Source organism: Danio aesculapii, chromosome 10, assembly GCF_903798145.1.
Source record: "Danio aesculapii chromosome 10, fDanAes4.1, whole genome shotgun sequence".
NCBI lineage: Eukaryota > Metazoa > Chordata > Actinopteri > Cypriniformes > Danionidae > Danio > Danio aesculapii.
Window position 1 is genome coordinate 14539721 of NC_079444.1, and position 23145 is coordinate 14562865.

At 39.3% G+C, this 23145-nt stretch overlaps 1 protein-coding gene across 8 annotated transcripts in view; it reads right to left on the minus strand.

The window, feature by feature from the left end:
- Positions 1-6460: 6460 nt before the first annotated feature.
- ppip5k2 (diphosphoinositol pentakisphosphate kinase 2) overlaps positions 6461-23145 on the minus strand; it is a 105579-nt gene continuing 88894 nt past the window's right edge. For 4 of the 8 annotated variants that reach the window (XM_056467491.1, XM_056467489.1, XM_056467488.1 and 1 more), the window contains 4 exons: positions 17002-17064; positions 9859-10002; positions 9663-9776; positions 6461-7298 (listed from right to left, as the gene is read on the minus strand). In XM_056467491.1, coding sequence (XP_056323466.1) covers positions 7039-7298; positions 9663-9776; positions 9859-10002; positions 17002-17064 — 581 coding nt within the window. In that variant the 3' untranslated portion in view covers positions 6461-7038. Of the gene's footprint in view, positions 7299-9662; positions 9777-9858; positions 14055-17001; positions 17065-23145 lie in introns of those variants that run through there. The other 4 variants (XM_056467492.1, XM_056467490.1, XM_056467487.1 and 1 more) reach the window with 2 other exon arrangements.

Here is a 23145-nt window from a genome sequence, read left to right on the forward strand (position 1 = left end):
GACCCCGGTCACGTGACGCGCGCCGCTGATGCTTCGGGATTTGGTCACGTGACGAGTAAAAGGGTCGGACACTTATATAAAGCAGTGCTACAGCAAAAGAGGGCCCACTAGGGGAGCTCAGCAACAGTACAAGGGTACAACAAGAAGACTTCGAATTAATCAAGAAATTAGCTACTGACTGTATACAGTACATGGAAGGAATTTGTTTAACCACAGTGAATAAAAACAAAGTGTTGCTTTAAAATCACATTCACAGAATATAGTTGAAATTTAATTGAATGTAGCTGAAATTATAACTCAAGTGTTCGGTATTTTTAATTTTTAAAAGAATGATTCATAAGAACTTTATTATTATTATTTTTTACATTTGTTTTTTTATAGGACAGTATAGATATAATGTAATGCAATGTGTGTATTTATGTTGCGCATTTATTATGTATGGCCATATACCCATATCACTTCACAATCATGAGGGAGGCTCTCCACACCACCACCAATGTGCAGCATACATTCAGATGATGTGACGGCAATCACATGACAATAGCGCCAGTGCTCTCACCACACACTAGCTATAGAGCAATTACCAACCTACGTCACACGGGTTCCCGGTTGCAAAAATAGACCGGTTGCAATAGCAAACATGTTGTGTTGTGCGGTAGGATGCCAAATTCCAAAAATAGAAAACTTAACTTTTACCGTACACCACACTGCTTTTAATGCCAACCACAGACGTCTTTGGCTAAAAGGGAACTGAATGGAGTGAGGACCTAATTAGAAATGCTGGACTCTGCAGTTCTCATTTCATATCAGGTAAGTTCACGCTATGCTGAATCATACACATTACTCGTTTTTGATTGCAGCAATAATTTCAGAATAAACAGTTAAATATGGTGAATTAAACTGCGGACACTGAATGCTAAGAATGAAACGTAAATATAGTTGAAAGTTCAGGTGCAGTTGTTTTGCTTGTTGATGATTACCCAGGCCTTGTATAGCTCCGTCTTCTTTCCTTGTCTTTGGCTAGGCAGAACCTCGGTTTTTAGCGCTACAAAGTTTTGAATCTGGTAATCATGGAACATTATTTCTTGCACATAAACACACAGAACAACATTGTTGGCATCCAAAGACGTGTGGGCCTTTAACTTCTCTTTAGTAAAATCACTTGGAGTTTCAATGAGATATTTCAGGCCGGATGCTTGGCCATTTTGTCTTCCAATATCCATTGGGAGGGTGCTATCACAGATGGACCTGTCAGATGAACGCCGCTCACTTTAACGTTAATTTTGCAGAATAAATGTGCTTACCACTGGGTCACAAGCTGTTATAATATGCTGAAAGCATTATGTAAATAATATATATATGTAATCAATATAACGTATCTCTAAGACAACAATAAACTCTGTACCATATCGGATGTCATTCCCTCGCTGTAAACAGCTAGCGCTCCTGTTTTTTTTCTGCAATCTCGCTGCATGCGCATTCTGAATGTTTACAAATGGGTAATTCGTCTATAGGGAGAGTGGAGAGACAGAAATATAGGCAATTTGGTGGATGGTGATGATTGGGAGGCCATTATGAGTAAGGGCCGATGGAGGGAATTTGGCCAGGACACCGGGGTTACACCCCTACTCTTTATGAGAAGTGCCATGGGATTTTTAATGACCACAGAGAGTCAAGAGCTCAGTTTGACGTCTCATCCAAAAGACGGATATAAAGATAGGAAACCAGAGCTGAGACATGCAAGCTAAGACATGCAATCTCAGACACATGCACTTAATAAAGCTAGGGATATCACTGTGAGGGGTAGAGTTAGGTGTACGCATTAAAACCACTGCATGCAGTCTCAGCTTGCAACTGCACCTGGTCTGCAGCCAGATCCAAGAAGGAGCTCGAGCCTGGAATCAAACTCAGGTCAACGTGAGCACCTTAGTGCTATGTCAAAGCACTAACCACTAGGTTATTGGCGCCAATTTTAGTAATTTGTTTAAATAGAGAGCCATGTGTGAGTTTGTGAATCATATTTCATTGCCTAGCATTTACAAAATTGCAGTTTTTTTATATATCCAAGATTATGTGAACCTCAAGATAGGCAGAAACAGACAGGAGCATAAATGCCATTCAAATTGCTTCAATGTTTTATGGGAAGTTCCTGGCTCCGGTTGTCCTGATTAATGCAGCCTAACAATCCTTTATAGGATTTGGATTTCCAAGTTATGCATTTGTGTTTTATATGTTTGCTAATGCAAACAAAGGTGTCTTTAGTCTAGTTTCAAACTGAGTGTGTCTGCCTCCCAAACTATACTAGGAAGGCTGTTCGAGAGTTCAGGTGGCAGAAATAAGAAGGATCTACCGCCAACAGTAAATTTTGATAATAATCAATAATCAACTGGTCAGATCTCATTGAGTGCAGTGGATGTGAAGGGCTGCAATACATCAACAATACTGGGTAGCTTTATGCCATTCAGAGCTTTATAATAAGATTTTAACCTGTATATGTTTAACAGGGAGTCAATGCATTGCTGACAGAACCGAATGTGATCACATATCTTAGTTGTAGAAAGCACTCTAGGAGCTGCATTTTAAACCAGCTGAAGTTTCTTTTTTAAACCTACAGGGCAACCACAGTAACACATTACAATAGTCTAACCGAGAGGCTATATTGTCTATATTGTAAAAGACATTTTACAAGGATGAACTGGCAAATAAGAAAAGTGAGAAAATAAATTACATTATTGTAATATAATCAATGTACACTACCTGACAAAAGTCTTACCACAAATCCAAGTTTTAGGAACAACGTATAATAACTTGACTTCTAGATCATTTGTGTCTTGTATGAAAGGCAAAGGCCTCTAGATTACACTTATTTTTACCTAAATAAAATATGATCATGCCTTGATTTTTACTGATTTAATTAGGACAGTAAGGGCTGACTTTGCTTAGAAAAAAGTCTTGTCAACTAACAGAAATAATGTACAGTATAAAATATAAAGTCATGGTGCTGTGGAATAAGAATGAATATTGTGTATGACTCCCATGAGCTTGGAAGACTGCATCCATACATCTCTGCAATGACTCCAATAACTTATTAATAAAGTCATCTGGAATGGCAAAGAAAGCATTCTTGCAGGACTCCCAGAGTTCATCAAGATTCTGTGGATTCACCTTCAATGCCTCCTCCATCTTACCCCAGACATGCTCAATAATGTTCATGTCTGGAGACTGGGCTGGCCAATCACGGTGCACCTCGGCCGTCTTTGCTTTCAGGAACTTTAATGTGAAGGCTGAAGTATGAGAAGGAGCACTATCCTGCTAAAGAATCTGCCCTCCTCCTGTGGTTTGTAATGTAATGGGCAGCTCAGGCTATTAATGTTGCAAATGTTGCAAAGCTGCAGATCTCTCACACCCAAACGGAATATACGGAATATAACCCCAAACCATGGTTTTACCTTCACCAAACTTGACTGATTATTATGAGAATCTTGGATCCATGCTGGTTCCAATAGGTCTTCTGTAGTATTAGTGATGATTGGGATGCAGTTCAACAGATGATTCACAGGAAAAATCTACCTTCTGCACTTTTCCAAATGATCAACTAGAAGTTATGACAAGACTTTTGTCAGGTAGTGTATTAAGCAATGTAAATGTAATTAAGGCAGAAAAACACACAGCTCCATCAAGCAAGCCAGAGGTGACAATGGCAAAAACCAGGACCCCAACATTTGATGGAAGTGGAGAACAAAGATTGGGGGAACTGCATATATTTTTAGTGGCATAGCTTTAAAGTATTTAATATATTTTCTCTCAGTTTGCTTTATGTTCTGCTTGTTGTTGTTGGCTTAAATTGTGTGACTTATTAAAGAATCTAAATTTGCGCTAACCCCTTTTGGGGCTGTTTTTTAAAGAATGTCATAAATATTTCACATAGAGCAAGTCTCTTTTTTCATTGCAAGCTTTCACACATTGGCAAGAAATAAAAAAGCAATGATGCACTGTAAAAAGTTACTTTAATCATTCATTCATTCATTCATTTTCGGCTTAATCCCTTTATTAATCTAGGGTCGCCAACACGGAATGAACTGCCTACTTGAAAAAGTAAACGCATTATAATTTATAAGCTGACTTATTACAATTATGCACAGATCATTTACATAATTTTAAAGCAACAGGTTTACAAATTTTTAAAGTTTGTTTTAAGCCAACTAATCACCTTTTACAGTGTATTTTCAAATGCTATATACACTCACTGGCCACTTTATTAGGTACACCTTACTAGTACCGGGTTGGACCCCCTTTTGCTTCCAGAACTGTCTTAATCCTTCATGGCAAAGATTCAACAAGGTACTGGAAATATTTCTCAGAGATTTTTCTCCATATTGACATGATAGCATCACACCGTTACTGCAGATTGGTCTGCTGCACATCTATGATGCGAATCCCCAATTCCACCACATCTCAAAGGTGCTCGATTGCATTGACATCTAGTGATTGTGGAGGCCATTCGAGTACAGTGAACTCATTGTCATGTTCAAGAAACCAGTCTGAGATGATTCATGCATTATGACATGGCGTGTTATCCTGCTGGAAGTAGCCATCAGAAGATGGGTGCACTGTGGTCATAAAGAGATGGACATGGTCAGCAACAATACTCAGGTAGGCTTTGGTGTTGACACGATGCTCAATTGATACTAATGGGCCCAAACTGTGCCAAGAAAATATCCCCCACATCATACACAACCACCACCAGCCTGAACCGTTGATACAAGGCAGGATGCATCCATGCTTTCATGTTGTTGATGCCAAATTCTGACCCGACCATCTGAATGTTGCAGCAGAAATCGAGACTCATCAGATCAGGCAAAGTTTCATTAATCTTCTATTGTCTAATTTTGGTCAGCCTGTGCGAACTGTAGCCTCAGTTTCCTGTTCTTAGCTGACAGGAGTGGCACCCGGTGTGGTCTTCTGCTGCTGTAGCCCATCTGCCTCAAGGTTAAATGTGTTGTGCGTTCAGAGATGCTCTTCTGCAGACCTCAGTTGTAACGAGTGGTTATTTGAGTTACTGTTGCCTTTCTATTAGCTCCAACCAGTCTGGCCATTCTCCTCTGACATCAACAAGCCATTTGCGCCAACTGCTGCTCACTGGATATTTTCTCTTTTTCTGACCATTCTCTGCAAACCTTAGAGATGGCTGTGTGTGAAAATCCCAGTAGATCAGCAGTTTCTGAAATACTCAGACCAGCCCATCTGGCACCAACAACCATGCCACGTTCAAAGTCACTTAAATCCCCTTTCTTCCCCATTCTGATGCTTGGTTTGAACTGCAGCAGATCGTCTAGATCATGTCTGCATGTCTAAATGCAGTGAGTTGCTGCCATGTGATTGGCTGATTCGAAATTTGCATTTGCTTCTTTAAAAGGATATACACTCTAGGTACACAGGTTCTTCCATTCAGATGAGAATGTGAGATAGTAGAAACATGAGAAAAATGTTGTGTTCAAAGAATTATAAAGCCGACAGCAGGGAAGTAACACACACTACTCACAAGGCATATTTGGAAAAAAATAATCATAAAATGTACATTTATTTGCAACAATTATATTAATAGCAATAAGAAAATCATTTTCTACAGCTGATGGTAACATTCCAGGGAAAGAGAATGAAGAAATTACTTTGCCTTTCATTGCTCTTTAACAAGTGTTTCTTACAGCTTCATTATAACACACAAGCACCCTGCTCCCTTTGAAGAGCCCTCATAGATCAATGATTACTTCCGATTAGAATTTGAACAAACCTTTTTATCATTTCGATGTCTTCAGCTTCCGAGCACAAATGATGTTGGGGGACAGAGAACTGGAAAAGCAGCTTCCATTGCTTACATACTAACGTACAATTTAGTTTTGAAATGCCAACAACCAAAGTTCATTCCCAACAGTTGCTTCATTTCAATTTGATGGAAAACATAATTTTTGGTATTTGTTAACATAAGGCAGATGTCAATTACACTGGAGGCAAAGTAGTTCAAATTCTGATTGTAATCAAATATATGTATTAAAATGTTTCTAAAGAAGAAATGTCACTTCGGGCCTTGTTTGATGAGGCCTCAGAAAGTGATGCATTCATTAAATATTCCAAAAGAATTAAAAATCAGCTATGAAAGCTTTACATTTGAACATTCGTATATATACAAGATAAATGTAACACATTCTTCTGAACCATTCCAGATGAATGGAAAAGCTAAATAAGCCAACGATATGATTGTAATTACAACAGTGAGATATTTTTTGGTATCAAACATTCAATGAGATGTTCCTTTAAATGCAAAATGTACAGCTATTATGATCAATTATTGTCACTAAAAGAGAAGTCAGGACTGTAACATGCTCTATGATAATCTAGTCAGTTTAAACAAATATATATATATATATATATATATATATATATATATATATATATATATATATATATATATATATATATATATATAGTTTTGATTGACTGGGATTTACATATGTGTTAGCATATGTTAGCATCAAACTCAGTTTCTGGAGGGCCGCAGCTCTGCACAGTTTAGTTCCATCCATAATTAAACACACCTGATCAAACTGATTGAGCCCTTCAGGCTTGTTTGAAACCTACAGGTAAGTATGTTGGAGCAGGGTTGAAACTAAACTGTGCAGGGCTTCGGTCCTGCAGGAACTGAGTTTGACACCCCTGTCTTAAAGGGACATTTCTGTCATTATTTACTCATCATCCACTTGTTCAAAGATGGTTTGAGTTCGTTACGTCTGTCAAACACAAAAATAAGATCTTTTGAAGAATGTTGCAAGCCAGTAGCAATTGACCTCCATAGTATATTTTGTTCCAGCTATGGATATCAATGATTGCTAGTTTCCAACATTCTTCAAAAGATCTTCTTTGGAAAGAACTTCATAAAGGTTTGATGATGAGTAAACTTTCTCTTTATGTGAAGTATCCCTTGATTGAGGCTGTGATTTTACTTCATTTTGTGTTTCCTGTGTGGTGGTTTGCCCATGAGTGTCATGAGTTAAAGCCTGACATGGTTTTTGTAGGGTTTTTTAGAACTGAGACTTCACGTGACGGTGTGCCGCTGGATGAGACGCTTGAGACAGTGGACTGCTGCTGGGTTTTATCTGTGGACTCTTGAGATTCAGGTGGTATGATGGAGATCTGTGGAGCAGGTCTGGGCTGCTTGGTCTCTGCAATCTCTGAGGTTCTGCCATCATCTGGAACATCTTTTGAAAGCGTTTTGGGTTTATTGGCAGGGGATTCATCTTCATCTGAAAAAGAAGAAATAGAGTTTAACAAAATAATAGGACACATTGGATTGTGGCAGGTGGATGAATAATCTGATGAATAGCAGGAAGGCCTGTCACACAAGGAGAGAGGAGGAACAAATAACTTTCATGAGCATATGCTCTTCTCTGTTGAAGACATCTGACCTTCATATATTCTATTCAACAGCATTAGGCTGATGAGTGATATCATCTGATTAAACTGCATATCCATTTCAGACACTGATGGCTCATTTCTACAGAGCTGTACAGTACACTACAGCAGGGGTTCCCAAACTTTACAGCCCACTTACAGATTGTAATTTTATTCAGCACTGTTATTCAGGTCTGTTTAAATGCAGCCTTTTATTAGTTTAACGTGTATAGTGTGAAAATTTCCATTTCCAGGTGTTACATATGGAAAAAAACAGACACCGCTCATCACCAGGCTAATACCATCCCTACAGTGAAGCATGGTGGTGGCAGCATCATGCTGTGGGGATGTTTTTCAGCAGCAGGAACTAGAAGACTAGTCAGGATAGAGGGAACGATGAAAGCAGCAACGTACAGAGACATCCTAAATGAAAACCTGCTTCAGAGTGCTCTTGACCTCAGACTGGGGCAAAGGTTCATCTTACAGCAGGACAATGACCCAAAGCACACTGCCAAAATATCAATGGAGTGGCTTCACCACAACTGTCCTTGAGTGTCCCAGCCAGAGCGCAGATCTAAATCCTATTGAACATCTCTAGAGAGATCTGAAAATAGCTGAACACCGTCGCTTCCCATCCAACCTGATGTGGTATCTAAGCTTGTGGTATCATATTCAAAAAGACTTACAGGGCACCTATGGTAAAAAATCTACTTTTCAAGCTATTTGGACAGACATATGTGCATGTATGGTGTATAGACCGTCATATTGGGGTGATATAAGCACACCAAGTGCTTTTTTTTTTTCAATTTAACAACATAAAAAACGGTGGACAAATTGGAGCGTTTTTTTAACCGACCGCAACTTTACGTAGGAGTGCGTCCCCCCACCCACCGATATTGATTGACAGGCGCGTCATCATATCCTCAGTTTGTTGATTCACGTCCACCATTTTCGGCATGAGTCGAAGCGATATCTCTAAAGGAACACCCTTGCTCTATTTTTAGATGCAAGGCTCATTGGGCTCAACACAAGAGCAATATTCTCCACAATATCGCTCTAATCAGAATTATTGGTTGTACCTTTAGGTAGGTTTGCAAACATGTGTACTTCTCATTGAGTCTATCTTATACTTCAGCCGTTTGCATTTCTCGCGATCCCAGAAGCTCCCTGTGATCTTAACTAGCATGTGTTTTAGAATTCTAAACATAGGTTTCTATCAGGGTACACTCAAGTCGGCGGCTGGGCATCGCGGACCGCTGCAGACTTGAAGCACCGTTGTGTGTACCCTGATAGAAACCTATGTTTAGAATTTAAAAATGCGTGGCGCGACGATTCAGGACACTTCATGTTTCTGCCGGGCCACAGAGAGTGTCTGGTGTGCCATGTCGTGGCTTCGAGCGGCGCATCCAGTGCCTCAGTCAAAGTTAGACACATATGATTTTGTACTCTCTGCTTGGTCTGTGTCCGAGTCGTACTTGTACGACTGAATGCAGATCCTCTCACTCCTGCTCCTCTCTGTCTGCCTGTCAGACTCTGTTGCAAACGCAGAGCAGGTGAGCTCATGGACCTGCCCCCTTGTTACGTTGGCGGGAAGCCGAAACTAATTTACATGTGAAGCAAAACACCCCTAAATCAGCGAACTGTGGACACGCCCCCAACATGACACTTTTTAACACATTATAATAAAAAAATCTGAATTGTGTTTTAAACTGAACCTAAACTGGCACACTCAGAAGAACCATAATATTATTATTAAATCATAAAAAAAGAGGTAAACTATGTGCCCTTTAAGGCTGTAATTGCTGCCAAAGGTGCATCAACAAAGTATTGAGCAAAGGCTGTGAATACTTCTGTACATGTGATTTTTTAGGCTTTTTATTTTTAATAAATTTGCAACAATTTTAAAAAATCTTCACTCAGCTCTTATCATCTTTTGTCAGGTATAATTATAATTTACTACATATTTCATAACGTGAACCTCTTTTCCACACTAATTGAAATGATAGGCATCTACTTAATTTGTTCAATTATAAAACGCGGTGTGAGAGTATTAGAGATGTGATCTAAAGCAGCATGTAAGCTCATTAATATTCACCAAATTTTCCCTTTACATTCTAGTGGTAAATAATAGGGTTCTGAATGGACACGTAAAACAGTTTCTGTAATCTGCAAAAGTAAAAGGTCTGCATATAAAGGTTAAGGTAAATAAAACATGCCTTTTGCACTTTTCTCTGGTGAGCATGTCCTCTTGCCGAGAGAATGGGTGAATGGACAGGGCAAAACTTTTGCTGGAGTGTACGTGTTCAATGGAGCCTTCTTTGTGGGCACAGCTGAGGGATAAAGCATGTAAAAGCAGAATAAATCAAATGTACTATAAACTGTAAACATTAGTGCATGTTGTTTTGACAGTACCTGGAGATGATGTAGATATGTCCAGTATTGAATCGTGGGATATGGCTATGGCGGAGAGGAAGTCATCCACTTGTTTGAGAGACAGGGAATTATGAAGGGTCTCCAAGGGGCAGATTGAAGGAACCATGGAGTACAACTCAAAACCTTCAACGAGATGTACAGTATTAGAATCTGGAAAATGGTGAACAAACATCTTCAGTCATACATCATGACCTATAACTTGAGGTCTTGGACACATGGCAGAAATATGACGTTCCATTTCCTTTAAAAATGACAAGCAACAACACCGTCAAACGTGAGTTTGAGGTGGGCAAGATGGAGGCAGATGAGTCACACAAAGAACAGCTCACAATACCTTCAATCTACCAAAAACGTCACTTGGCCAAGATGGTTTCATGAAGCGAAAATGATAATCGACCTACCTTGAACATATAACAGTTTTATTTCTCAGATGAAACCAGTGGAAAAACATGATCATGATTTGATTTATTCACATGCAGTTTGGCACAGGATGCCTGGTTAAAACCTTCATGTGTCCATTAGTAAAAGCAATAAGCAATGAGAGTTCATCCATGAACTACAGTGATTAAACCACTGTAAGACACATTCTTTCATAGTTTACTGCTTTTAGACAACAGCAAACATTTATACAATATAAAACACATCAAGAGTCATTAAATAAATATACGATTATATTCATTAACATAAAAAAGTCAGGTAAATGCAGTTAACTAGCCTGTACTAAGTTTAGTACATTCATATGCAATGGTCGGACATACAGTAAGCGTGAATTTTATTGCATTTTACTATGTCTTCAAATGGGACTTAAAAGATCATAACGTAAAAAAAGGGTTCATTTTACATTTTCAAATCCCTTAGTGTGTAATGTTTGAACACGAAAAAGATCTGCTAAGTTAAAGAGTGTAAAGTCATTCCAAAGAGAGTTATTGTCTATTTTATTAAGCACAGTTTCTGAACTTCCTCAAACTCCTTCACTGTTCTCTTCTTTGCATGTACAAGCCGCAATACCCTGAATTTCAATAAAAATTGTTGCTGTCCAGTCATGACGGGTTTAACTGTGTCTCTAAGATTAAGCCGTTTCACGCATCTAATACATTAATTTATACATATTTCTCCCCTAACTGTTTATATTAACTTGTGCATTTTGTGCATAATGTTGTGTTTACGTACCAGTTGACATATGAGAACTTAATTTAATGCTCACATGACTTGCCAACAAAAAATGGCTTTCTGTGTGTTCGCTTTGTCTTTGAGTTTAAACTGTGAAACTTTAAAGGGACAGCATGCAATTTTTGCCTCTAAAGGGCATGTATTCACAACAAACAAAAGTGCATTTTGATGACATTATGAGTGTGAAATAATTGGCTGGGCGATTTCATGAAAACAAATAATTCAGATTTTCTGCACTTCTCTTCAACTTCTTCCTCCATGAACCACCACATTATAGTGGTGGAGGGGTTTAAGTGCCTGAATGATTCTAATGCCCGATTCACACGTGGCTTCAGCGTCAACAATTGACCGAGGGCATGTCTAAATTTGGGGCTGACGTAATTGTCATAGCAGCGTCAGCCAATGAAATTAGTCTGCAATCGGCTACTATCTGTGCTGGGGTATTTAGCATGAAGCGATCTGATTGGCTGACTCTTCCGTTGGCGCTTAAGAATAGTTGAGAATTTCCCATCTTCTGCTGTGAGCAATGCCACTGAAACAGTGCTGATGGATCCACAATGCAGTTCGGCAATGTCTGACATCACCCATTCAAAGTGTTGACGCTGACACCCCGTGTGAATGAGCCATGTTGTCGGGGGCTAATGCCCCTGGTAGGGTCTCATCAAGGCGAAAAGGTCTTAGATGACAGATCAGACAAAGTGCGGTTCAAAAACCCCTTATGAGCAAAACAAAATCAAGGACCGTGACGTCGCCCAGTATGGCGCAGCCGTGCCCCACCCTGGAGCCAGGCCTGGGGTTGGTGCTTGCGCCTAGAGGCTGGGTTTTATCAAACGGAACCCGGCCAGGCTCAGGTCAAAGGAGCGATGTGGGACCATCCTCCTGCAGGCCCACCACTCGCAGGGGGAGCCGAAAGGGGCCGGTGCATTGTTCAACAGGTGTGGTCGAAGATTAGGACCACAACAACCCAATCGTTGGGCACCCGGACGCCTACCTAGGGAGATGTTCCAGGCATGTCCCACTGGGAAAACCCGGGGGCCTTGGGGAAGACCCAGGACACACTGGAGAGACTATGTCTCTTGGCTGGCCTGAGAACACCTCGGGATCCCCCTGGAGGAGCTGGAGGTATCTGGGGAGAGGGAAGTCTGGGGTTATCTCCTAATGCTGCGTTCACACCAGCTGCAGAAGAAGCTTCAAGCACGAGTGATTTACATGTTAAGTCAATCCAAAAATGTGAATAGACATTCTGCAGTGCAATATGCGTGAATGAGGCAGCCATACCTGTCAACCCGCCCGTATTTCCCGTGATTCTCTCGTATTTTACAGTTCTATCCCGCTATCATCCCGTAAAGGTATTTTCCCATATTTCTTCCGTATTTTCAGTCTTTTTCTGAAGGGTGGCAAATAAACATTAAAGAGCCAATCCTCCCTATACGCAACCCATACCGCCGAACCACCAGGGGCCACCCCTTGCTCTTAAATGGGAGTCTTTTCTGTGCTTTCACTTTGTTTCGGCATGAAAACACTTTGAAATAAATATAAAAACTGCAGGATTCCCTTCCTTTTCATTACAGGTGCCGTCTCCCCTTCATATGCAATCCTCAAAACAGTCATGTAGCAGTGCATGACTGTCAGATGACGCTCCATAGTGATAAATAGATGCTGTTTCCCACACGGATTCTGTACACACGATTTGAAGCGGACTGAAAGTCTGGGTTTTGGGTGCATGTTTGAACAGACATATACACATAATTAATCTAAAGATGTCGATCCTGGTGTTTTTTTTTTTTTTCAAACAACTAATTTCGTCCTAAATGAGCATAAAAAGTTAGGAAAGCAATCGAATCGTTTCATTATAACGTTAGATGTGTGCATTATTAAAGTGACACCTCTGTTAATCAAATGAAAAAAATCTAAATAAATAAGAGATTCATTTTGTTGCTCTTTAATCAGAATGTGTAAGTTATACAGTGAAGAAACGGCTAATAAGGTTTGATAGCTTGATTCTATTTCATTATAATAGCTATTAATTTTAATAAGCTGAATGTTTGCTAATGTATTTGCTGCTAATGTATACTATTTATATTTTCCTTTCTAAATGATAATAATAAAACATAGTATTGACTATTTAACTGTTTATTTCTAATGAAACAGCTCCAGAAGAACATATTTAGTAATTAGGGGATTTTTTAAAGGGGGATAGGAGAAATCCCTTATTATAGTGGGAATATCCTTTATTTTCACATCCCAATGTTGACAGGTATGGGCAGCGTTAATGACGCAATTTGGACGAACAAAGCGGCGCGAGTTAAACGTGTTGCGCAATTTGCCTGCTCATGACAGAGTTTACAGAGCGTCAGATGATGGAATTACACAAATCTGTTCCAAACCTAAACAGATTCATGCTGGAAGTAAAGCTGGAACTACTGAAGACTTCCTGCAGTTCAGAATCAGTACTTTCTTTTGGGGGGCAATAACCCAATTATTATACAATTTTGAAATGGTGCAGATCTTTCACATACACAAACGGTTATTTTACACACTACATAAAAGATAATGTGCAATTAAACAATAACAAAGGACGCACTGTAGGACGAGAGAATGAGTGAAGGAGTCAATCACAGAATAACAGAGAGGAAAAAGTTTTAGGCAATTTTCAGATTAAGTTTTAAGATAAACCTAAAATAGGACTAAATGTGAGAACAACTTGAAAAAAATGTAAATAACAAACCAAAACTACAATGATTTTTCCTTTTGTAAATATAATGATTAAAAGCAAACCATAAGATGCATAGAGTAGGTGATACTATATGATCTATATTCGACTAATGCATGGTTTCATCATTATAGGACAGATCCAAGTGGAAACTACAGGGTTGAAAATATAGTATAAGGACTAGATCTGAACTAGCTACAAAAGCTTGGGAAGCAGAGCCAAAATAAAACAATAAACACTAATTAGACAGGATAGAATGATTAGCACTTACCACTGAACAAACCGGAAAACACTGACCCATTTAGAAAAGCAGATTAAAAGAAAAAACAAACAATAAAAACGATATGCTAAAAATGGGCAACTTTTCCAAAAAAAACAACACCTTGAACATTATGAACTTACGAAACACCACAATGACTCGAAAGGCATTTATTATCCCAACTACATGTGCTTAAAGGAATAGTTCACACAATTTTTACTCGCCCACAGGTCATCTAAATCTTTAATGTTCTACTGAAAAAAAAAAAAGTCACCTAAAACTTGGATGACCTGTGGGCAAGTAAATTAACAGGAAATTAAATGTTTGGCTAATCTATCCCTTTAATATCCAGGGTTTATTTTTTATGTGACTCCATTAGATTATAAAAGCTGATGAATATTAAACATCTTTCAAATAGGACAAAGAGCAATAAAAATGTATTCACCTGAAAACTCCCAACATATTGCATCAGTTTCTAAGTATTAATATCTAAGTAGCAGTAAAAAAAAAAACAATAGGAACAACAAAATATTCCAAACTTAAGGCTGATTTATACTTCTGCATCAAGCACAAGCGGATGGTCTGGTGCAGCCTTCACATGGTCGCATACACTAATTTCACGTGGCCGCCATTTTAAAACACGAAAGCGAGGCTGCAGTGGAAAGAAACACGGAAGTATATGATCAGCACTGTAAACATTGCAGCAATATGCTGTGGACTACAAACATCCAGCTGTTGCCACGATTTCAAAATGCAGATGTGGTGTAAACATCAATTTAGTATCATTCAGTTCAGTTTAATTTAAACAATTAAAAGCATATTAGGCATAAAAAAAAATTTAAAAAAAAATCACAATCTCTTAAAGCGTGTCCTCCTAGGTTTCAGCCCATGGCAGCAGGTATACACAGTGAGGACGCTTCTTTGCTTCAGCCTATGTAACCCGGTGAATGACAAATCAATGCAGTCCTCTGTAGCACACCCTTGTGTTGTCTATAATAGTGTTGTCCTGGTACTGAAGTTTTAAAAACATTCATTTCCCACTAACATTTAACACCCGATTCACACGGGGCTTCAGCGTCAACACTTAACAGAGGGAGTGTGTGAAGTTGGGGCTGACGTGATCGTCATAGCAGCATCAGCCAATGAATTTAGTCAGCAATCGGCTACTGTCTCAGTTGGTGTATTTGCATACAGCAATCTGATTGGCTGACGCTTCCATCGGTGCTTGAAAAGTTGAGAAAGTTCCAACTTCTGCAGCAAGCAACGCCACTGAAGCGGCGGCGATGGATCCACAATGCAGTTCGGTGAAAACACTGAAGCATTTTAAAGCCGCAATGATCAGTCAATTCATCAGCAGATCATCAGCTTGTCTATGTCTGCACTCGGTAAACAGTGGTGAAGTGCAGTGAACTGATGACCTTCACCGCCAATCACAGTCACTGGTGAATACAATGGCAAATCAGCAGCGTTGTGTTCAACAGCTCGTTAATGTTGGCGGGAAATTGCCGTTTTTTTTTTATTTCAGTACCGAAATTCAGTATCATGACAAGCCTAAGGGCTGATCTGTTCGGCGAAATATTTGACTGCATCTCAAATGACTAAAACAATATAACTTAAGATATCTCCACTGTGCTGAGCGAGAGCGCTTTTTACAGAACAGCGCATCAATGACGCAAGCGTGCCCAGGCCTGATTGTAATGTGAGTGCGGGCCATCGGGGGAGACAGGAGGGGGGACAAGCATGCTTTGGCCCAGTTCAAGGCAACTGTACATAAAGTGAATATGCCCTAATATAGTGAAAGAATCAGTTCATTAATTTGAGTTTGATAAATGGCATCTAAACAGAGTGTTTGGGAGAGAAAACATTAGCTAACTGGTGCCATTTCCCTTAATTTAGTTGAGAATGAGGTCTGATATCCCTTTTTATTTTCACCATTCATTTAAAACGGACCTTCGGGTCACTCGGAAGGTGGTGAAATTATAAATTTGTGTTGCTTTCTCTTCACTGATAAGATACACAGCCAGGTACACAACATTCCTGTGTGACTCCGGCGATACTTCCTTGTTTCTTCCCACCACAGCGTCAATGACGCACACCTCTCAAATGCAACTACATGACATGTAAGGCAAGCTCTTTGACTGATCGGCTTGGTAGCCGTGTAGCGAGTGTTTACAAGTGTGGAGTCCCATGAAGGAGCTCCAGATGAAAACTTTTGTTTTGCGTTTACCTTATGATTAAAGTTGTTGCACGTCTGCCGGTTCCTGCCACTGAATGAGCGAGTTTCAGCTACTTTACATTAAGGTAGCGTTCAGAAAAAACAAAGCCCGCAAAGAAACTCCACACAGAGGAACATTAAAACCTACTGCCAGCTAGCGTTTCAGAAGTGTTATTGCAGAGCAACACAAACAGCAGAAGTATAAATGCATGACGTCACGATGATCACTCGACGCAGAAGTATAAACCAGCCTACAGTTTTACCCATATTTTAAGTTAATGTAGATGATGGAACAAAATGTGCAGCAAATTTTGAAATGTATGTAACGAGAAATCCATAGCTGCGTCCGAAATCGCATACTACTAGTACGTACTACGTTTGAATTAAAAAATACATCCTGACCGTTAAAAAAGTGTGCACTATAGTGTGAACGGAATTCAGACATACTACATCATGCATTTTGTCATTATCACATGACCTACCTGCACCAGTTTAGGATACTACTCATTCACATACTATATAGGCTGGAAGTATGCGATTTCAGACGCTCTGCATGTAATCACCGTGCAACTTGCATATAAAATATATATATATATACATAGAATAGTACAACTATTCTTTGTCCTCTATTCTAAGTCACATTCTCTGTTCCCTATCCTGGCATTGATGGAGGAACTCTATATTAGCTAGAATAAATGATAATAAATAAATTAAATGAATGGGTGGGGGAAAACGTGTACTAGGAATGAACAAAAGCAAACATACCATTGGTTGGGTGTCGCGCAAATGAGATAGAAAATCTTTTAACAGCAGAACCACGCGTGGCCTCTGAGAAAGAGAAAAACAGGTACCTGAAATGTATAACAGCTAACAGAAAGAGGGTTAAAGAAGGGCTCAAGAAGGCAAGAGTCATGCAGGAAAAAGACGCAGGGGAAAAAGCAAGGGAGTGCTATTGTGTTTAGTGCTTTAGACAGCCGTGGGGATAGTGATTACAAAGTAAGAATTAAAGAAAACAAATCAAAATGAAACCTGTCCCTCCTTTTTAAGATGACAACCTATATTAACCCTGCAATGCATAATGGGGGAGAAAAACTGACTCAATAGAGCTTTAGTTTTCAATCCTGCTCTGATCTGAATAACCTGATCAGTACAGCTGCTCTAGGCTTGTTTATAGCAGCAGACAGCACTCTAGGCTAGTTTTTAACAGCAGACAGTGCTATATGCTAGTTTTTTTTAACAGCAAACGGCACTCTAGGCTGGTTTTGAATACCAGACTGCGCTCTAGGCTAGTTTTTAACAGTAGATGGCACTCTAGGCTTGTTTTTAACAGCAAACGGCACTCTAGGTTAGTTTATAACACCAGACTGCGCTCTATGCTAGTTTTTAACAGTAGAAGGCACTCTAGGCTAGTTTTTAACAGCAGATGTTGCTCCAGGCTAGTTTAAAAAGTAGAAGGCACTCCAGGCTAGTTTTTAACAGTAGATGGCACTCTAGGCTAGTTTTTTTTTACAGCAAACAACATTCTAGGCTTGTTTTTAACAGCAGATGGCATTCTAGGCAAGTTTTTAAACCGCAAATGGCACTCCAGGCTACTTTTTAGCTGCAGACGACGAGCTTTAGGCTAGTTTTTAACACCAGACAGTGCTCTAGGCTAGTTTTTAACAGCAGATGGTGCTCCAGGCTAGTTTTTAACAGTATATGGCGCTCTAGGCTAGTTTTTAACAGCAGATGTTGCTCCAGGCTAGTTTAAAAAGTAGATGGCACTCTAAGCTAGTTTTCAACAGCAAACAACATTCTAGGCTAGTTTTTAACACCAGACAGCGCTCTAGGCTAGTTTTTAGCAGAAGACGGTGTGCTTTACGCTACTTTTTAATCAGCAGATGGTGCTCTAGCCTAGTTTTTAACAGCAGGTTTTATAACAGCAGATGGCACTTTAGGCTAGTTTTTAACAGTAGATGGCGCTCTAGGCTAGTTTTTAACAGCAGGTTTTATAACAGCAGATGGCACTTTAGGCTAGTTTTTAACAGTAGATGGCGCTCTAGGCTAGTTTTTTTTACAGCAAACAACATTCTAGGCTAGTTTTTAACAGTAGATGGCACTCTAGGATAGTTTTTTTTTTTTTTACAGCAAACAACATTCTAGGCTAGTTTTTAACACCAGATGACACTAGCAGACACTAGCAGAAGACGGTGTGCTTTACGCTACTTTTTAATCAGCAGATGGTGCTCTAGCCTAGTTTTTAACAGCAGGTTTTAAAACAGCGGATGGCACTTTAGGCTAGTTTTTAACAGTAGATGGCGCTCTAGGCTAGTTTTTTTTTTACAGCAAACAACATTCTAGGCTTGTTTTTAACAGCAGATGGCATTCTAGGCAAGTTTTTAAACCGCAAATGGCACTCCAGGCTACTTTTTAGCTGCAGACGACGAGCTTTAGGCTAGTTTTTAACACCAGACAGTGCTCTAGGCTAGTTTTTAACAGCAGATGGTGCTCCAGACTAGTTTTTAACAGTATATGGCGCTCTAGGCTAGTTTTTAACAGCAGATGTTGCTCCAGGCTAGTTTTTAAAAAGTAGATGGCACTCTAAGCTAGTTATCAACAGCAAACAACATTCTAGGCTAGTTTTTAACACTAGACGGCGCTCTAGGCTAGTTTTTAGCAGCAGACGGTGTGCTATACGCTACTTTTTAATCAGCAGATGGTGCTCTAGCCTAGTTTTTAACAGCAGGTTTTTATAACAGCAGATGGCACTTTAGGCTAGTTTTAACAGCAGATGGTGCTCTAGGCTAGTTTTTAACAGTAGATGGCGCTCTAGGCTAGTTTTTTTACAGCAAACAACATTCTAGGCTAGTTTTTAACAGTAGATGGCACTCTAGGCTAGTTTTTTTTTTTTTTTACAGCAAACAACATTCTAGGCTAGTTTTTAACACCAGATGACACTAGCAGACACTAGCAGAAGACGGTGTGCTTTACGCTACTTTTTAATCAGCAGATGGTGCTCTAGCCTAGTTTTTAACAGCAGGTTTTCATAACAGCAGATGGCACTTTAGGCTAGTTTTAACAGCAGATGGTGCTCTAGGCTAGTTTTTAACAGTAGATGGCACTCCAGGCTAGTTTTTTTTTTTCAGCAAACAACATTCTAGGCTAGTTTTTAACAGTAGGTGGCGCTCTAGGCTAGTTTTTAACAGCAGATGGCACTTTAAGCTAGTTTTTAGCTGTAGACGATAAGCTTTAGGCTAGTTTTTATTAGCAGATGACGCTCTAGCCTAGTTTTTAGCAGCAGATGGCACTTTAGGCTAGTTTTTAACAGCAGATGGTGCTCCAGGCTAGTTTTCAACAGCAAACAACATTCTAGGCTAGTTTTTAAACAGCAGATGGTGCTCCAGGCTAGTTTTCAACAGCAAACAACATTCTAGGCTAGTTTATAACAGCAGACAGCACTCTAGGCTAGTTTTTAGCAGCAGACGGCACTCTAGGCTAGTTTTTTACAGCAAACAACATTCTAGGCTAGTTTTTAACACCAGATGACATTCTAGGCTTGTTTTTAACAGCAGATGACGTTCTAGCCTAGTTTTTAACACCAGATGACACTCTAGGCTTGTTTTTAACAGCAGATGACGCTCTAGCCTAGTTTTTAGCAACAGATGGAACTCTAGGCTAGTTTTTAACAGCAGATGGTGCTCCAGGCTAGTTTTCAACAGTAAACAACATTCTAGGCAACGTTTTTAACACCAGACGGTACTCTAGGCTAGTTTTTAGCAGCAGACGGTGCGCTTTAGGCTACTTTTTAATCAGCAGATGGTGCTCTAGCCTAGTTTTTAACAGCAGAAGGCGCTCTAGATTATTTATAACACCAGACCGCACTTTAGGCTAGTTTTTAACAGCAGATGGTGATCTAGGCTAGTTTTTAACAGTAGATGGCGCTCTAGGCTAGTTTTTTTTTTTTTACAGCAAATAACATTCTAGGCTAGTTTTTAACACCAGATGACACTCTAGGCTTGTTTTTAACAACAGATGGCATTCTAGGCTAGTTTTTAGCTGCCGACGACAAGATTTAGGCTAGTTTTTAACACCAGACGGCGCTCTAGGCTAGTTTTTAGCATCAGACGGTGCGCTTTAGACTAGTTTTTAACAGCAGATGGTGCTCCAGGCTAGTTTTTAACAATAGATGGTGCTCTAGGCTAGTTTTTAACAGCAGACGGTGCTCTAGGCTAGTTTTTAGCAGCAGACGGTGCGCTTTAGGCTACTTTTAAATCAGCAGATGGTGCTCTAGCCTAGTTTTTAACAGCAGGTTTTATAAAACCAGATGGCACTTTAGGCTAGTTTTCAACAGCAGGTGGTGCTCTAGGCAAGTTTTTAACAGTAGGTGGCACTCTAGGCTAGTTTTTTACAGCAAACAACATTCTAGGCTAGTTTTTAACACCAGATGACACTCTAGGCTAGTTTTCAACAGCAGGTGGTGCTCTAGGCAAGTTTTTAACAGTAGGTGGCACTCAAGGCTAGTTTTTTACAGCAAACAACATTCTAGGCTAGTTTTTAACACCAGATGACACTCTGGGCTAGTTTTCAACAGCAGGTGGTGCTCTAGGCAAGTTTTTAACAGTAGGTGGCACTCTAGGCTAGTTTTTTACAGCAAACAACATTCTAGGCTAGTTTTTAACACCAGATGACACTCTAGGCTAGTTTTTAACAGCAGATGGCACTCTAGGCTAGTTTTTAGCTGTAGTCGACGAGCTTTAGGCTAGTTGTTATTAGCAGATGATGCTCTAGCCTAGTTTTTAGCAGCAGATGGCACTTTAGGCTAGTTTTTAACAGCAAACAACATTCTAGGCTAGTTTTTAACACCAGACGGTGCTCTAGGGTAGTTTTTAGCAGCAGACGGTGTGCTTTAGGCTACTTTTTTTAAATCAGCAGATGGTGCTCTAGCCTAGTTTTTAGCCGCAGAAGGTGCTTTAGGCTAGTTTTTTAGCGGCAGAATTTAGATGCTTTACTTGATTACTTGACTGTGATTCAACCCTAACCCTACCAGCAGACGGTGCTGTACGCAAACGATCATGCTCTTCTCACCTCCCAATTCCTTACTTACACCACTTGCACCTAAAATAAACTTTAGTAAAGTGAGGATAGGTTGAAGTGAATTACAAGTGTTCATAATCATTTATTGTCATAAAAAAAACTAGCATAACTCAGCTGAATGCTTTAGAGCTTTTCTTCGTGAGCATTTCAGTATGCGGGTTAAAACTTGCCTAAAGAGCCATCTGCTGTTAAAAACTATGATCAGAATCTATTTAATAGAGAAAAGCGATAATTTTTGAACATTTTAGAATCGATGCCTCTAATTTTTTCATCTAATAACTTTCACCTAGTAGTTACAGTAGGAGGAGCTCCAGGTATGTTACGCTGCACAGTTTAGATTGCAAATGCACTAGAGGGTGCTGTCTACGTGTTTTGAATTTACTATAAATCTCTTAGGGTACATTTTAGAATACATTTTCATGGATCCAAGTGAGCGAGGAAAAGTTTGACAATATTTTCATCTGCACGTCACTTTTCAAAAGAGAAAAAGAAAAATTATGAGTTTTAGCACTTTATTATCACTTTAACATACAATTTTAACTACAGACTTCTTTCTATAATCAAATTAATAACCTAATTAATATAAACATAGAAATATAAAAACATGACGCAATCTCTATAGAAAACCAAAACTGTTGATTCTGTCCCCTTTATGCATTTATGTAAGGTTTATTGGGTCACATATTCTAATGTTAAACTGACAACTTTGCTATGCTCCATCTATACAAACAAACAACAGCACTGCTGCTCCATGACCAAATCTACGACGTAAGATTGAGAGCTTCAATTTCCAAAGAACTACTATTCAGGTACCAAAAAAAAAATCTATCCTAAATTGCATGGTGAAATAACAACTACCAAGTGACAATTACTTTTAAATTACTCAAAAAGATTCCCATTATACAGTCAAACACACTACAACTAATGACTTATAATACATTTTTGGCTGGACACATTAAGGGAACCATTAACAGACACTAGTGTACTGACAAACTTATCAAGATGATTTTCTTCTGCTTGTGAATATTGCTCCATTCACTAAAATATCTAGTGCCCAATCATTTACTTATGTGGAAAGTAGCCATTTATTAAATTATATTAGACTGTTAAAGCAAAATATACCCCGTCAGGTTCATTGAAGACAATCATTTATGATCACTGAAAGTTTACAAATATCCATAAACATATCTGTGATCAAAACCACATTCTTGGCTTACTCCAACTCACTATAGTAAGTCTACATTAAGTAATTAATAATAATAAATATGCTTTATCTTGTATACTCAGGAAAAACAGGATTTGGATGATATGGTGCATATGTGGGAGCTGGATATACAGTAAAGCCAAAATACTCAATAGTGTAAAACTGAAAAAATTGAAATCATTTTGAATTTATCTTTTCTTGCTTTTGGTCAGGGCTATTCATTTGGCGGCCCGCGGGCCGAACCCGGCCCCCGAGGCTATTCCGGCCCTCCAAATAGTGTGACCAAGACATTAAAATAAATTTAGTTCAGTCGAAAAACGGTCGCTACAGTTATGAAGTGACGTGCCTATGTTCAATACAGCATGAGCTGCAGTTGAAGGCTGCGCAGAGCATGAGTCAAGTGACATTAAGCGAGTGGTGTGGACAGCCGAAAACATTTGAATATGTTTGTAGAAAAGGCCTTTTGTACAATGCACTGATATAGTTAATAGGGATGCAATGATTAGCCGATTTCACTATTACCCGCTTAAATTCATTACGGTTCATTAATCTTAAATGCTTCTCAATGCCGCATTTCTGTTGCACAGAACAAAACTGCTGCAACTAAACAAAGTTAAGCCAACTGTGCACTA